The sequence below is a fragment of the Esox lucius genome, chromosome 8, assembly GCF_011004845.1.
Source record: "Esox lucius isolate fEsoLuc1 chromosome 8, fEsoLuc1.pri, whole genome shotgun sequence".
Lineage (NCBI taxonomy): Eukaryota > Metazoa > Chordata > Actinopteri > Esociformes > Esocidae > Esox > Esox lucius.
Genome location: NC_047576.1, coordinates 30,659,460 through 30,677,072, shown reverse-complemented (window position 1 = coordinate 30,677,072; position 17,613 = coordinate 30,659,460). Strand labels below are relative to the sequence as shown.

Here is a 17,613-nt window from a genome sequence, read left to right as displayed (position 1 = left end):
AATACCCTCCGATTAAAGCTGACAATCTGCACTGTAAAATTTAAAATGCAGTGTGCTGAATACACAGCAAATAGAAAATTAGTGTCACTGTCCAAATACTTATGGACTTCATTGTATATTGGGAAAATCAGTTTTTTTGTGGATTTCTGTGTGCTTGGGGATTATTTGCTTGATGGAAGAGTGACCTGTATCAGTTAAAATATCCTGGTACAGTATACCAGAGCTCAGGCTCTTCATCAGGCAGGGTGTGGCGGACTGGGACCCTGGGGGGAGCCGCGGCTGTGCAGGAAGATCCTTTTGACGTTAAACAAGGGCAGCGGACCAGTGGAAATCCATTTCCTCAGGACACAAGATAGGCACCACCATATTTTACATTAGGTATTGAGTTCCTTTTCGGCCTTATTTCTCTCCAAGCCCACCACTGTTACGCATGGCCAAATAGGCCATGCAATTGCAAATGTCTTTAAGCAAACTCAAGGCACATACATTTATTGGATACCAACATTTTAGCGCTTATGCACACCAGTGGTAAGTCTGGCATCAAAATATTCTACACTAATTACTCCCCACCTAACAGTGTCCTGCTGTAGACCCTATGAGACATGACAAAAATGATGCAACAATAGCAGTCAAATCAAACTGTCATAAGATAACATTTTGTTCAAACTAAAATCTATGCTTTAATTAAACTATTTACACAGAAGGTAAAATTGCTAGCTAAAGAATATTCTGCTGTTTTTGCAGTCCTACAAGGTGTTCAGATCAAGACTTCTTGTTTAGAAAAACGTATGAACAACACCCCAAACCAACAAACACAGTAAAACGAGTTGCATATTTGTCAGTATAGTAATACAAAAGATAATAGCCTACAGAGCACTGTTCCATCCCTTCCATCCAGCTGTGTTAAATAGTTTCTGTAGAAGTTTAGGAACTGAGACTGATATCGTAACTCTATTGAGGAGCCACCACATCATAAGACAGCACAACCTTTCAAGGGGCGCTGAGCCAGTAAACACAAGGTTGCTTGTTCTAAACCCCAAGACAAGGTTAAAAATCATCTTGTTCTCTCCCTGAGAAAGACAGCTAAGTCTAATTGCTCTCTGGTTGTTGCTGTGAATGAGATGTCTAAGAACATTTAACTGGTAAAATCATTGTCATAAAAAAACATTTGGCTCCCAGCTGGGGAGGGGAGGTTTCTAGTGGCATAAAATGGCTACTGTTAAAAGTGCTGGAAGAGCATTATATGAAGCATTATCTGTCTGCTCACTTCAATGCCCATGATTCCTTTCCACTTAGAGAGTGTAAACAAAAGCAACATACCAACATCCAGAAACAATTTCATTGAAATATTCTATACAGGTATGTTCCATATGACATAACAGTGGCTTCAAGTAAGGTTGTCGAGTAGTGATCTGATGTGAGGCCTCTAGTTGTTTTTGTAGGTCCAAACATCCTGGTCCAGTCAGGGCCGAGTGCTGTGTGCAACCTCCCGGGAAGTGACCTCGGCGCAGCGTTCCAGACTGATATTCAGCTCTGCCAACTGGGTCACCCCAACGCACAGCATCTCCCTGTGAACCCACACACACAAACACACACACAATCAGAACCAAAAGACACAAAAACACGGAACTGGTCCAAAACACACACAGGTTGGATAATGAAGGACAAAACAGAGGGAAGGGGCCAGAATATCTCTCTCCCTATGAAATGAAAGGCACATTCTTCATTGCTGTTCTCCATAGGGTGACATGAATATTTTTATATCCTTATCCGTTTGTTTGAATAACAACATCTCAAAGCGTCCAACTAGGCTTATTCACACTGCATTGTCCTTAACTCAGGGCTAAAGTGCAGTGTAAATGTGCAAATCAAGTGTTTATAGTAGAAGTTGACTGCAAGATAAATGGAATCCATCCACATGCATTCAGTACAAGGCCTATGCTGTCTCTCATTAGTAACACTAAGGATGCTTGTTGCTAGTAAGTTACTCCTTCTTCTTTCATTGGAATGTTACTTAAGCAGAAAAGAGAGGAATTTCCTGAACGGTCAGTCCCTCAGTCTCTATCTGCCCCTCGCTACATCCCTTTCTCCATCTCCTCTCTCTCTTCTGTGTTTATGTAATCATAGTGAGATTTTGGTATTGAGCGATTACTAACTTCCTTTCTAAGCTACTCAGACATTGGCTGCCACATCAGATGTGAGTCCACTCTTCCTATATTTTTCTCTCAGGGATATGTAAAGACATGTAAAGGAGCTGTGTTCTTTTCCCCTCCCTTTCCCTTTTAAGGAATTTGTAGGGACATCAATTTGTCAAACAGCATTACACAACACTGGCGGTTCTGTAAAATAAAATCCAGTTTTACTGAAGATATTACAGAGATCTTTGGACATGAAAATGCGACATAGATAAATGGAGTCCTGTGTAACAGCTATTCATTTTAAAACAATCAGGGTTGTTGCTTTTCTTTGATCATGTAAGAAATGTTTCCACCTATATCTTTGTCTGTATCTAAAAAGTATTATAAACCCATGTATAGTACTTGAGCACAAACATTTTAGAGTTATTGCTCTGTGATAAGCAAAGCCTGTGTATTTTTGCTATTATCAATCTTAATGTCAGCCTCCAAATGGATGATTTACACTTCATCTAACATGTCTATATACAAGAAGTGTTCTATAGACAATATCAGTAAACAGAAAATATAGTGAGATATTATTGGCGATGAAATCTTTGTTTTTTAATCTGACATAACAGTTTGATAGTCACCAATTCTGTATGTTGGTTTATAGGAAGTCATGTGTGAAGTAGAAACACAAAATTATACACAAATTATACTGGAACAAAAATAAGTGCATTTAAATTGGGTAAATCAAGTAGGAGAGAAGAATCATGTGGGTCAATAACTGAATACCAAATGAACCAATCAAAAGAGGGATCTGTAGGATTTGGACGGGACTCTGATAAATAGATACAACAAACCTGGTGAGTTTGGTGTCACCCAAACAAGTGAATGCAAAACACATGTGAATGGAAACCACACCATTCTGAGAGGAAGACAGATCTCAGAGGACTTCTGGAAGAGGGTAGTAAGAGCACATCAGTCTGGAGAAGACTATACAACCATCTCAAAATGATTTATGCTCCGTCAGTCCACTGTGAGGCACATCATTTACAAATGGTGAGCATTTAACCAATCCGCCTAGAAGGGGGGACCCTTCCAAAATATCCCCAAGAGGCACAACAAAAATACCAACACAAACAACATCAGGAGATTTGCTAGCTTACCATGCTGCATCTCAGGTTACTGTGCATGTTTCAAATATAAGAACACAATCTAAATGGCATTCATGAGAGGAAGTCTGAGAGGAAGCTGTCCGAAAAGAACCAACATTACAATTGTAACAGTAAAAAAACAGTACAAACCTGACCTTTTGGGTCACAATCAAAACTGATGTTTGTCAAAAACCCAACACTGCCTACAACCCAAAAACATGAATCCCAACATTCAACCATGGTGGTAAAGATTTCAACACCTGCAGCTGCTTTTCCTCCTCTGGAACTGGTCAACTGCACATCATTAAGGGAACCATGATTTTAAGGTATAACAAAAGATAATTGAACAGAATATCAGGCCATCAGTCAAGGAACTAAAGCTGGGCCGGAACTGGGTCTTCTAACAAGGCAATGTCGGTAGCAACTCTACCGTGAAATCGCTCTGGAGAAAGAAGATTTGTGTTTTGGATTGGCCAAGTCAAAACCCTGAACTTAATCCAATTGCAATGTTTATTTGAGTTCATTTAAACATTTTCTACAAAAATAATGACCACCCCTTTAGGGTTCATATACTCTCAAAACTCACTGTATATCCAAAAGCAGGTTCAAACCAACCAAACCTAATTCAGGCACTGATGAGAATAACAGCTAAAGCAGACACTCAAGTGTATGAACATCTACACTGAAACAAAGTATAAACGCAACATGCAACAAATAAAACTATTTTGGTTGAGTTAATGCCTGACAGAGTTGAAATCAGCATTCATCGGGGAAGAGCACACTTCAGCGGTCAGGGAAGTTTAGCATTAACCCACGTAAGTTAGTTGCGACACCAAACTTAACTAAACAATCATGTCTAGAATCTACAAGCACCCAGAAACATCTGAGAGGGTTTCTGACAGTTTGCGCAGAAATTCTTTAGAACAAACACACTTCCTTATCAGCTGTCTTAGTGGCTGGTCTCAGATGATCCAGTAGGTGAAAAAAACAGATGTTGAGGTCATAGGCTACCACAGTAAGACAGTCTCTAGGGCTGTGAGGCTGGTTGTATGTACTGCACAGTTTCCTAAAATGATCATGGAACTCACTTATGGTAGAGAAATTAACATTCAATTATCTGGAAACTGCTCTAGCTGACATTCTTGGAGTTGACATCCCAGATATACAACTGTGGAAAAAATTAAGAGACCACTGATTATCAGTTTCTCTGGTTTTACTACTCATAGGTATGTGTTTGAGTATAGTATGAACAGTTTTGTTTTATTCTATAAACTACTGACAACATTACTCCCAAATTCCAAATATTGTCATTTAGAATATTTATTTGTAGAAAACAACATCTGGTCAAAATAACAAGAAAACATTGTTTTCAAACCTCAAATAATGCAAAGAAAAATTCATATTTATTTTTCAAAAACAAAGTACAACTTTTTTTTACTTAGGAAGAGTTCACAAATCTATATTTGGTGGAATAACACTGATTTTTAATCACAGCTTTCATGCGTCTTGGTATGCTTTTCACCAGTCTGTCACATTACGGTTGGGTGACTTTATGCCACTCCTGGCACAAAAATTCAAGAAGCTCGGCTTTGTTTGATGGCTTGTGTCCATCCATCTTCCACTTGATCAAATTCCAGAGGTTTTCAATGGGGTTCAGGTCTGGAGATTGGGCTGGCCATGACAGGGTCTTGATCTGGTGGTCCTCCTTCCACACCTTGATTGACCTGACTATGTAGCATGGAGCATTGTCCTGCTAGAAAGATGGGGAACATTGTCAGAGCAGAAAGAAGCAGGTGTTCTTCCAGGATAACCTTGTACTTGGCTTGATTCATGCGTCCTTCACAAAGACAAATCTGCCAGATTCCAGCCTTGCTGAAGCATCCCCAGATCATCACTGATTCTCCACCAAATTTCACAATGGGTGCGAGACACTGTGGCTTGTAGGCCTCTCCAGGTCTCTGTTTAACCATTAGATGACAAAGTGTTGGGCAAAGCTGTAAATTTGATTTGTCAGAGAAGATGACCTTACTCCATTCCTTTATGGTCCAATTCTTATGGTCTTTTGCAAACTTCAGCCTGGCTCTTCTTTGCTTCTCATTGATTCTAGCTTTACACAACTTCAGCCCTGCCCCTAGGAGCCTGTTTTGAACCGTGCACTTCACCCCAGCTGCTGTTTGCCATTCTTTTTGTAGGTCACTTGATTCCTACGGTTGTTGAGTGACATTCGAATGAGTTGACGATCATCTCGGTCAGTGGACAGTCGTTTTCGCCTTCTGCCAGTCTGTAGCTTTGCTGTCCCCAATGTCTGTTGCTTGACCTTGTTCTTATGAACCGCCATCTTTGAAATTTTCAGGATGGAAGCAACCTGATGCTCACTGTATCCCTCTGCCAGTAAAGCCAGAATTGAACCCTTCCTTTCCTCACTCAAAGCTTTTCTTTTCAACTGTTTTGTTAAATTCAAATTACATTTGAGGTACTACTTGCACTGTTTTTGCCATCCAGCTGGTCCTATTGCAATAGCATAGTGATGTACTTTTCCTCGTTAAAATAGATTTGGTTCAGGTAATCACCTAATCAGTACCTCATTAAGTAAAATGAGGTGTGCCTGTGTTGGAATTTAACAGACACTGGAATGGAATGGCTGCCATACATGTACTGTAGAGATGCTGATTTAAGTAGAATTAGGAGTTGTCTAAATTTATTCCCGAGCTGTATGTTCTCTTAAAACCTTTGGCATTGTGTTGTGACATTACTGTACATTTTACAGTGGCCTTTTATTGTCCCCTGCACAAGGTGCACTGTGTAACAGCCATGTTCTGTATTTCAACACTAAAGGAACGGCACACGCTTTGCAGCCTAGGAAAACTGTCAGGAAAATACGTCTGTTGTTAATATATGCATGGGATTCTGTTGGAATTTGCAGTCCTTCTGACTGAAGTAGTTCTGAATTTCATGACATAAATACTATGGAGGAAGAGGGATGATCTGAATTCCAGCATTAATCCAGATTATAAACTCCACACCCAAAACCATGCATACAGTCAGATAATACGGTTTATGGCTAAAACCCAGCAGATGGGTTGTGCTCGCCTCCCTGAAGAAAATGTCCAAGTAATTTCTCATTGTCCCGTGGTAACCTTGTCTTTGAGCCTTCTAACAATAATAATAAAGTTTAAAAATATTAACAGGTGAGAAAATGACCTTTAGAGTTGTTGATATCTTGATAAGAAACTAGAACCAGTGTTTGCAGTCTCATTTGCAAGCTGTCTAAAAGGTAACCTATAAACCAAAGGCAATGGAATTTTACTCAGTCACAAAACATCTTATGACTGAGATTTGTTTTCCATCTGGCTAGGCAGCTTAGAGGGCAAAGATATTGATGAGATAACTTCTGCGTCTAGAGGTGACTGATAAATAACACGATAAGGCGGCAATTCTTAAAGTTGTGTTTGACTCTGAAGGTATGAAGGTTAAACACATCGCTGGAGGACATGTCTAACCCAGCAAAGACGATGAGATTACATTTCAAATGGGATGAATTCCCTTGAAAGACTATTTGAGAAGGTTTAGTGCTTGTCCCTAATATAACCTAACATTAACCCCTACCCTTTTTACCTAAGAGTAATCATTTTACATACAAACTTAAATCGACTTCAGAGTTGGGACTTAAAACCCCCTCCCTTTCCACTGTGTCAACCAATCACGTCAATGTTGGAGTAAAGAAAAAACTGCCCAACTTCATGGAAAATATGCTGATGGAAATAAATATCCCCTATAAACTACATTGTTACCCATAGCAATTGGTTCATAACAGGTACCATCAGGATTACGAGTCTGTCCCCTCCGCCTGTCTACATCTCTTTGTCTGGCTTCAGCTCTTGTTATAGCAAGCCTGCAAAAGCCTAATGCAACCCTGTTTCAACTGGCTGTTTCCTGCATCAATGACCTTGAGTCTGCAATTTGTACAAGGGACAAGTGTTCAGATAGCCTATATTGAATGACAATTTGTGCAAGGGACAAGTGTTCAGATGTTGTTCTACGTGTGCTTAAGCACACAAGTAATATGTCGAAAAACCTGAATAAGTGAGTGGAGGAACATAAGGAATACAGATGCTTCCATACAGGTGTAGTGCATTATACAATTAATCAGTTGACATCCTGTCATGCTATGTAGCATGGATAAAAATGCTGAGCAGGCCCAGTTGACTTTGAAAATAATTAATGTGTAAGACAGCATTCTTTCAGTCAGTGTAAACCTGGTTAAGTCTTCATTTATTATGATATTTTTGATAGAAAACATGCAGATAGCTTGGTAATTTGTATTGGCTCTATGAATGGGGAAGTCACAGACATACATTCATTGGGTTATGTATTGGCTTTATGCTGCCTCGGGGTTTACATAAGGGAAGAGGGACCCTAAGACGGACAGAGAAATGTCTGGTACTGATGTTGCCCTCTCAGACCTGAATGACACATATGAGAAGACCCCCGGTGTCCTATCATCAGATCCAAATTCTAAATATGTCAGATGACAGAGAATCAAGATTTTATTTTGGCTGGACCCATTTTGGCCTGACGGAGATGACTTTATGGCCACAAACTACACATTCCATCTTAAATAGTCAAAACATGTTCAAGACAAGATCACATAAAAATCAATTTGATAGTGCTGGGGCCTACTAACTGGGACATTGTTCATCCCAAAGGCTAAGGGCCCTAATTGTATACAGTGTCAAGGGCTATCCAATTTTCTGGCTATGGAAAGGCTGGTCTACAAGTGCAATCTTTCAAATGAGCCATTAAATTGGTATCCCGACTGTGGTTTCTAAAGAGCAAAGTGCACAAGCATGCTATCCTAACAAGGACACTTCTATCACAGATGGAGTTGTAAGGAACCACACAAAGCATGGTTGTGAGTATGTGATAATGATGTGCGTTTTCACCCACCTGTACTGGGGCTGTGAAAGACAGTCCAAAAGGTCACTGGCAGTGAACCTAGGCTCCACAGCGGCAATCTATATCAGAACAGTGGCTTATTACCATTCAGTCAGATCAGCTAAACAGCACATGATGAAAATATAGTAATGTCAAAATATGAGCACAATCCTATTAACATTTAGATTGGACAGACACATGAGTTACAGTAATTACATATTAAAGGCGACTGTCCTATTTCATATCCAACAGAGACATTGTGGTCATTATGAGGTAGTAATAAATACTAACTTCACTGGAGTGGATGAAGGAGAGGAGAGCCTGGGCATCGTCAAGATTTCTATCTGCTGACAAAACCCTACAATCAATCAACAAATGAGGTCATATTAGTGGAAGGTATACGTGCCATGCTTCACTAACTGAACGTACATGGGAAACGTTTTTGGCATGAGAAACATTTGTTTACACTGCCAAATTAAATGGAAAAATATAACCATAAATTACAAATACACAAGTTTTAAAAAGTTTTAAAAATGTAAAAAGTATTTCACTTAAATTACTGCTATGTACAGTGTTGGAGCTACAGGCAAATGGTTAATGTATGGATGGAAAAATAATGGAAATACTGTGTGTGGGAATGGCATCCTGGGGACTTGTTGACCCAGGAGAGACCCAGCCTGAGAAGTGCGTAAGGCAGTGTTAATTAATTTCACCTGCTGTCAATTAACCAGTCTTGCCTTTTCCAACAGCTTGAAGATCATTTGTATCTGATATGAGAGACGCACACTCTGAGTAGTAAAACTGGGAGCTCAGTAGCACATATCATGTAGCTAATGATAGCCTAGTCTGATTCATCTCCCTGTGTATCGTGTATAGGGTGCGTCAGAATAGTCATTGCGTGGCTGCCTCATTTGGATATCATTTGTTTATTTTACCTGGTCCATGATCAAAAGATTATATTCTCCTTTTTACACACCACCTTTTAGTGAGATACTCTTGGTTTTGGAAAGAAAAAAACACTCCAATAAAGTGTTTTTGCCTGGTCAGGGAGGTAACCCAAAACCTAATGTACATATTAACAGAGCTTCAGAGTTTCTCTGCAGAGATTGGAGAACCAACAAAAAGAAAAAACATAATTCCATCAATCAGTCCTTTACACAAAACCGGCTAAACAGAAGCCACTCTTAAGTAAAAGGCATATGATACGCTACCTGAAGGATTCAAAGGGCATGAGAAAAGTCTCTGGTCTGATGAGATCAATCTAACTAGTAGGTTAGAATGCCAAAAGCTACTTCTAGCAAAGATAAGGTACCGCTCATCTGATACCATCACTATGGTGAAGCATATTGGCGAGAACATTGTGCTGGGGACAAGGCTTCTCAGCAGAAGGCTGGGAGACAGGATATGATTCAGGAAAGGATGAACAGTACAAAATACAGACGTCCTTGAAGAAAACCTGATCCAGAATGTACATGGCCTCAGATTGGGGTGAAGATTAATCTTTCAGCATGACAACAAGTCAAGACAATGCTGGAGTGGGTTCAAGACAAGTCTGTGAAAGTCCTTCAGTGGCCCAGCCAAAGCCAGGACTTGAACTCCATTAGAAATCTGTGGGGAGACCTAAATACCGCTGTTTACGATGCACACTTTCCAATCTGACAGAGCTTGGAGGATCAACACAGTACAACAAGAAATATAAAAACACAATCCAGGTGTGCAAAACTGGTAAAAGTAAACTCGAAGCCGTGATCCCTGCCAAAGGCCCTTCTAAAAAGTACTGAATAAAGATTCTGAAAGCTTATGTAAAAGATTTAATTTTTTATTTTCTAAATTGGCACAAATTCATAAAAACATGTGTTTGCTTGTTATAACAGAGTATTGTGTGTAGATTGATTGAAAAAATTTAAGCCTATAGCACAACATATGGAGAAAATGAAGGGATCCGATTACTTTCCACATTGAAAAAAAATGAAGGGTCTGAATAATTTCCGAAGGCACTATAGCCCGCCAAAAGTAGCTTCTCTTGACAGGAAGAGCGGAGCCTGACTTTTTTCCCCCACTTTGGGTCAGTGAAAGTGGTCAGTTATGCTGCCACTGTGGACTTTCTGTTAAGCGCAAGTTAGCATTTATATTAGATAATATTTCAGTTGGTAGACTTAACTTGGTAGATTCTTACAGTGTTGTTCTCTGTGGCTCGATGGGATCTGTTTGTGAACCAAGACCCAAGTCAAGCCAATGTTTGAGGCTCTTCTGTAAGGTTATTGCCGGACTGCCAGCCAAGAAGAGCGAATGTCTCTTAGTTAGTTAGTGAGTGATTGAGTGAGTGACTGAGTAACCCTTGTTAAATAGTGTAGTGGTTAGTTTCTCAGACATTTTGTTTTAAATTTGAAAAAAGACAAAAGAAAATATTTCAAAATGACTGCCATAGAACTAAATATTTTCTTACTGCAGGGACAAGAGTGTGGGGGGAGGGGGTATGGACTGTGATGATGAGTCATCTCTCATACTTTATCTAGCCACTGTAGAAGCCTTGACATTTCCTAACAAAGACCCAATTCAGAAAGTGCTGAAGTCACCAGAAGCAGGTTGAAGTAGCACAGAAGACAGGTACAACACAGGCAGAGGCAGAGCGATGACCATATGGAATTCGGATTGTCCATATGTTCAACCATCTTGGCTGATAGCTTTATCATGTTTCCATTGGTGGAGCTTTATCTATGGTAAAGCCGCAAACCAAATCTACCTCTCTTACCTTTTCTCTCTTCCCCAGTTCCATCATATCCAATTGTATTCATTTATTAAGACTTAGAGACTGTGAGGCCCCCTGGTGGCAAATCTTCTCAGGTACAGTATGATTATGTAGACAATTTGGACTCTTCATCACAGGGACGTGTCATATAAAGAAATAAAAACATGCACCAAGCGTGGTGAGACCTTCTACTAGTATCCGTGCCAAGTCACTGCGCTTAGGTCCACATTTCTCCTCCAACCAAGACATTGCATGAATAAACATCTTTGAGGGTTCTTTAACTCCATTAGCTTTTACAGGTCCCAACCCTCAGAGGGAGACACTAGAGCATGAGACTGGAAAATCTAAAGGCGTCTTCCCCTTCCCAGAAAATGTGCAGCTAGTGGCAATCTAGGCTTGAATGTGATGGTGCTACGTAAGAGCACAACAGAAACCAGCGCAAACTGGGAGCTACGAGAAAGTTTGACAAAATTGTTCTGTTCATTACAGCATTAAAAAAACCTGCGCACCCAAGTAACTTCCAGTTAACCAACCACACCCACTTCCCACTGCCCCTCCATTAATATTCATTACAGATTTCCAATTTATTGATTCATTGCAGTTCCTGTGAATTCCATTTTGAATTGGAGTGTGTGTGTTCCGTTACGCTTGATCAACCATCTTGTTTTTGTATTTTCATCCATCCCAGTTCACAGTATACCCTTCCCTCAACTTATGTCACAGACACACACATATATCCCTTAGATATTTTCAAAAATAAATGTTATGCAATATTTGGTGAGCCTTAAAAGTAATCAAAGATCCCTCAGACTGACAAGCAAGTCATCTTATCTTACAGGGATTAAGAGATGAGATACCTTACTATAAAGATTTCTATTCCATTTTAAATCTACAACTTGAACAGATGTATGTAAAATGTGAAAGTCCCATGCAGCAGGACAGCAGACGAAGGGACTGGAGGCCCTGAACATAAAACTACGGCTGTAGACTTGATAGAAACACATCCTAGATGGGACAGGGACTTTACAAACATAACTGGACTGTCCCATCTGTTGTTTATTTTTCCCTTTGGTGATGTGTCATGTTATTCCACATCACTTATACATGACCTTTACAACCTACGTAAGGGAGATCCGTGCAAAGAAGAGGTGTGATAGACGCCTCATTGTTAGAAGGCATGCAAACCACTGCATTATTGGAACATTGTGTGAATGACTCATAACTGTTCCCTGTTTGTGCTACGGAAAATGGAGAAGCTAAGGTCATTTAAATACCAGCCAGGACACAATTGTAAGACATTTGTTCTGGTAAAACAGTGAACTGAAAACACTACATTGTTAAATATAACGAGCAGAGAAAATGTCTGTTCAAGAGAGGCTAACTCTTTAAAGTTCACCACTGGGTGCAGAATGTACATATAACTCAATCGCCATAGCATCTGTCACTGCTGCAATTTGAAACCAACAAAGAGTATAAAAGGTTGGGCAAGTTGTAATCACTCCCTCAATCACTTCCTAAGGACTATAGTGTGTAACAGGTTGGTTATTTGTTAGTAACACCACATAAGCCCCACTCTACAAGGTCTTTTAGGTGCAATCCAGTCACATAATCCTCCATCTCCTAACTTGCAATGAAAACATTGAATTAAATGACAAAATAAGAGGCATCTGGTTCTATCCTACTGAAACACTCAGCACAGCATCCATCTCCCCGAATGACCTGCTGTACACCTGACCCCCATTTTGACTGGGATTGTGATTGGTGGTGATCTGGCTGAGATCACATTTTTAAAACAGTGTGTTTTTTAAAGAACGTGCAATTTCAATGGGGGCGATCATGTGACTGGAGTGCACCTTGACAGTAACGTTAAGACATGTCAAGTGTCTGACCTGGTAAAGGCCTGAAGAAGTTCTCTGATGGCACTGCATAGTTGATACAGACTGGAGAGGGCATCCTGGGGTGGGGGGGGGCCCTCTATTGGCTGTCTGGTTTCCAACGAGCTGGGGTCAAAGCGGAGGGCATCGAACACAGCAGAGCTGAACCCAACAAAGCACAGCGATCACAGACATAAAAAACAGTCAAACGTACATGGATTTTTAAATCATCACTGTCTCATTTCTTTTGTCATGTTGTAAATATATTTCCCTGGCCCTTGATGCATTCATTGTGCAGGTGTCAAGAAACCAAATTAAGTATTTTTTAATCCACAGACATTAGGATTAGGATGGTCTAGATCCCCATTACAGCTCTTTAACAGCTGTTTTACCGGATAAGAATGCAAAGAACACATTCTTATTTACAGATACGACCTAGAAGCAGTTTGTGTTAATGTTTTGCTCAGGGACAGAACGACAGGGTTTGGAACCAGTGACTTTACGTTTACTGGCCCAAAAAGTGCATTACCTATCAATTCCAAATGTCTGCACAACCAAAGTTCAACAGGTACTAGCAGATCAAATCACAGATGTTAAATTGATTGGCAACCATTCATGATTAAAAAAGGTTGTATCAAGAACACACTGGAAGGAATCTTAAAGCATTCCTACATTACAGTAAGGTCCGGAAATAACTGGACACTGACACAAGTTTTGTTATTTTGGCTCTTTCCCAAAATATATTCAAGTTACAGTTAAATAATGAATATAGGCTTAATAGCTTTAATTAGAGGGTATTCACATCCAAATTGGAGGAGGGGTTTATGAATTACAGCTCTTTAATATGTAGCCCCCTCTTTTTTAGGGACCAAAAGTAATTGGACAACTGAATCAAAAGCTGTTTCATGGACAGGTGTGGGCTATTCCTTCATTATTTCTTCATCAATTAGGCAGATAAAAGGTCTGGAGTTAAGTGTGGCATTTGGAAGCTGTTGCTGTAAACCCACAAGGAGTAAAAGGAGCTCTCAATGCAAGTGAAACAGGCCATCCTTAGGCTGCAAAAAATAAAATCTATCAGAGAGTTAGCAGGAACATTAGGAGTGGCCAAATCAACAGTTTGGTACATTCTGAGAAAAAAATAAGAAAGAACACACTGGTGAGCTCTGTAACACAAAAAGGCTGAAGCAGAAGACAGAAGCAGCCAGAGGAAGTTTATAGGGATATTTTGTCTCCTCAGATTCAGCCAAATTCAACAAAGTTGATTGGACGCTGTTTCATTTTAAAGATGGACAAAACATACCGAGATAGAAACCCAGGACTTTTTTAAGACAAAGAAGTGGGATATTCAGCAATGGCCTGATCTCAGCACAATCGAACATGCATTTCACTTGCTGAAGACAAAACCTAAGGCAGAAAGACACACGAACAAACAACAACTGAAGACAGCTGCAGTAAAGGCCTGGCAAAGCATCACAAAGGGCGTTTGGTGATGTCCATGTGTTCCAGACTTCAAGCAGTCATTGCCTACAAAGGATTCTCGATTAAAGTATTTAAAATGAACATTTTATTTATGATTTTGTTCATTTGTCCAATTACATTTGAGCCTCTGAAATAAGGGGACTGTGTATGAAAATGGTTGCAATTCCTAAACATTTCATACCATACCATACCATCTTCTTCCGCTTATCCGGGGCCGGGTCGCGGGGGCAGCAGTCTAAGCAGGGATGCCCAGACTTCCCTCTCCCCAGACACTTCCTCCAGCTCTTCCGGGGGGACACCGAGGCGTTCCCAGGCCAGCCGGGAGACATAGTCCCTCCAGCGTGTCCTAGGTCTTCCCCGGGGTCTCCTCCCGGTGGGACGGGACCGGAACACCTTCCCAGGAAGGCGTTCCGGAGGCATCCGAAAAAGATGCCCAAGCCACCTCAGCTGACCCCTCTCGATGTGGAGGAGCAGCGGCTCTACTCTGAGCTCCTCCCGGGTGACCGAGCTTCTCACCCTATCTCTAAGGGATCGCCCGGCCACCCTGCGGAGAAAGCTCATTTCGGCCGCCTGTATCCGGGATCTTGTCCTTTCGGTCATGACCCAAAGCTCATGACCATAGGTGAGAGTAGGAACGTAGATTGACTGGTAAATCGAGAGCTTCGCCTTGCGGCTCAGCTCTTTCTTCACCACGACAGACCGATACATCGACTGCATTACTGCAGAAGCTGCACCGATCCGTCTGTCAATCTCCCGTTCCATCCTTCCCTCACTCGTGAACAAAACCCCTAGATACTTAAACTCCTCCACTTGAGGCAGGCACTCTCCACCAACCTGAAGTGGGCAAGCCACCCTTTTCCGACTGAGGACCATGGCCTCGGATTTGGAGGTACTGATTTTCATCCCCACCGCTTCACACTCGGCTGCAAACCGTCCCAGCGCATGCTGAAGGTCCTGGTTAGAAGGGGCCAACACGACAACATCATCTGCAAAGAGCAGAGACGAAATTGTGTGGTCCCCAAACCTGACACCCTCCGGCCCCTGGCTGCGCCTAGAAATTCTGTCCATAAAAATTACGAACAGAACCGGTGACAAAGGGCAGCCCTGCCGGAGTCCAACATGCACTGGGAACAAGTCTGACTTACTGCCGGCAATGCGGACCAAGCTCCTGCTTCGGTTGTACAGGGACCTGACAGCCCTTAGCAAAGGACCCAGGACCCCATATTCCCCAAGCACCCTCCACAAGATGCCGCGAGGGACACAGTCGAATGCCTTCTCCAAATCCACAAAACACATGTGGATTGGTTGGGCAAACTCCCATGAACCCTCCAACACCCCGTAGAGGGTATAGAGCTGGTCCAGTGTTCCACGGCCCGGACGAAAACCACACTGTTCCTCCTGAATCCGAGGTTCTACTATCGGCCGTATTCTCCTCTCCAGAACCCTGGCATAGACTTTCCCGGGGAGGCTGAGAAGTGTGATCCCCCTATAGTTGGAACACACCCTCCGGTCCCCCTTCTTAAAAAGAGGGACCACCACCCCGGTCTGCCATCCCAGAGGCACTGTCCCCGACCGCCACGCGATGTTGCACAGGCGTGTCAACCAAGACAGCCCCACAACATCCAGAGACTTGAGGTACTCAGGGCGGATCTCATCCACCCCCGGTGCCTTGCCACCGAGGAGTTTCTTGACCACCTCAGTGACTTCAGCCCGGGTGATGGACGAGTCCACCTCTGAGCCCTCATCCTCTGCTTCCTCAATGGAAGAAGTGACAGCGGGATTGAGGAGATCCTCGAAGTATTCCTTCCACCGCCCGACGACATCCTCAGTTGAGGTCAACAGCTGCCCACCTCTACTGTAAACAGCGTTGGTAGGGCACTGTTTCCCTCTCCTGAGGCGCCGGATGGTTTGCCAGAATCTCTTCGAGGCCAGCCGATAGTCCTTCTCCATGGCCTCACCGAACTCCTCCCAGGCCCGAGTTTTGCCTCCACAACCACCCGGGCTGCAGCCCGCTTGGCCTGTCGGTACCCGTCAGCTGCGTCAGGAGTCCCACAAGCCAACCAGGCCTGATAGGACTCCTTCTTCAGCTTGACGGCATCCCTTACTTCCGGTGTCCACCACCGGGTTCGGGGATTGCCGCCTCGACAGGCACCGGAGACCTTACGGCCACAGCTCCGAGCGGCCGCTTCGACAATGGCGGTGGAGAACATGGTCCACTCGGATTCAATATCTCCAACCTCCCTCGGGATCCAGTCGAAGCTCTGCCGGAGGTGGGAGTTAAAGATCTCTCTGACAGGAGACTCGGCCAGACGTTCCCAGCAGACCCTTACAGTACGCTTGGGCCTGCCGAGTCCAGCTTTCTCCCCCGCCATCGGATCCAACTCATTTCATATTATATTTTTTTTCAAACTCCTTGAATTAAAGCTGAAGTCTGCACTTCAATTGCATCTCAGTTGTTTCATTTCAAATCCACTGTGTTGGCGTACAGAGCCAAAATTATGAAAATTGTGTCAGTGTCCAAACCTAACTGTATAACCTTTCCAAATACTTGAGTAGAGATCCTTTGATGTGTAGCTTATGGACTGTCTTCTTTGATTCAAATCATAAGTTTTCAATGGCAATCTGATATGGCTTCTTTTTTTGGTCCATTAACCATTTCCTTGTGGATTTCGTTGTGTGCTTGGGGTCATTGACTTGCAGTAAGATTGACTAGTGGACAAGTTTCACCAGCTTTTTAGCTAAAATATCCTGGTATATCAGGAAAAGACCCCAGGACAAGTGGAAGCAAAACTGTCCCATAACATCAAAGATTGTACTTCATATTATAATAGGAATGGAGTTATTTACTGCACATGCAGCCTAAATCCACTTGCAGATAATTCTACTGTCTGCAACACTTCTTTACTTGTTGTAATTGGATTATATAATTGTCTCCCAGATAGTTAAATAGGATGCTCCTGATGTGTTTTATCAGAATATGGACAGCATTATCTTATTTATCCCAGACAGACATAAGTAGGTTAAGGAAGCTACTGTTTAATATTACAGTTTTAGCATTTTTGTATATACTCTGATTATTCCTTTTCTTCTGTGTCTGAAGAAAACGTTTTCTTTTGTGAACCATTACCTCTTTTCTTCAGAGGCATTAAGATTCCCTCACTGAGCTGAACTTAAGATAAAGATCACAAAACTAGAACCCTACAGACTATTTTCCACCATTCCAGCACCAGAAAGTAACCGACCATTCTTACCCCTTTAACCAGTTATTCAATTCCCAACTTGAAAGAAATAATAGTACAAGA

At 42.0% G+C, this 17,613-nt stretch overlaps 1 protein-coding gene across 3 annotated transcripts in view; it reads right to left on the bottom strand.

The window, feature by feature from the left end:
- Nucleotides 1-473: 473 nt before the first annotated feature.
- swt1 (SWT1 RNA endoribonuclease homolog) overlaps nucleotides 474-17,613 on the bottom strand; it is a 34,787-nt gene continuing 17,647 nt past the window's right edge. For all 3 annotated transcript variants that reach the window (XM_010872491.4, XM_010872492.4, XM_010872490.4), the window contains exons 12-15: nucleotides 12,848-12,994; nucleotides 8,501-8,567; nucleotides 8,222-8,289; nucleotides 474-1,568 (exon numbers count right to left, since the gene is read on the bottom strand). In XM_010872491.4, coding sequence (XP_010870793.2) covers nucleotides 1,463-1,568; nucleotides 8,222-8,289; nucleotides 8,501-8,567; nucleotides 12,848-12,994 — 388 coding nt within the window. In that variant the 3' untranslated portion in view covers nucleotides 474-1,462. The remainder of the gene's footprint in view (nucleotides 1,569-8,221; nucleotides 8,290-8,500; nucleotides 8,568-12,847; nucleotides 12,995-17,613) is intronic.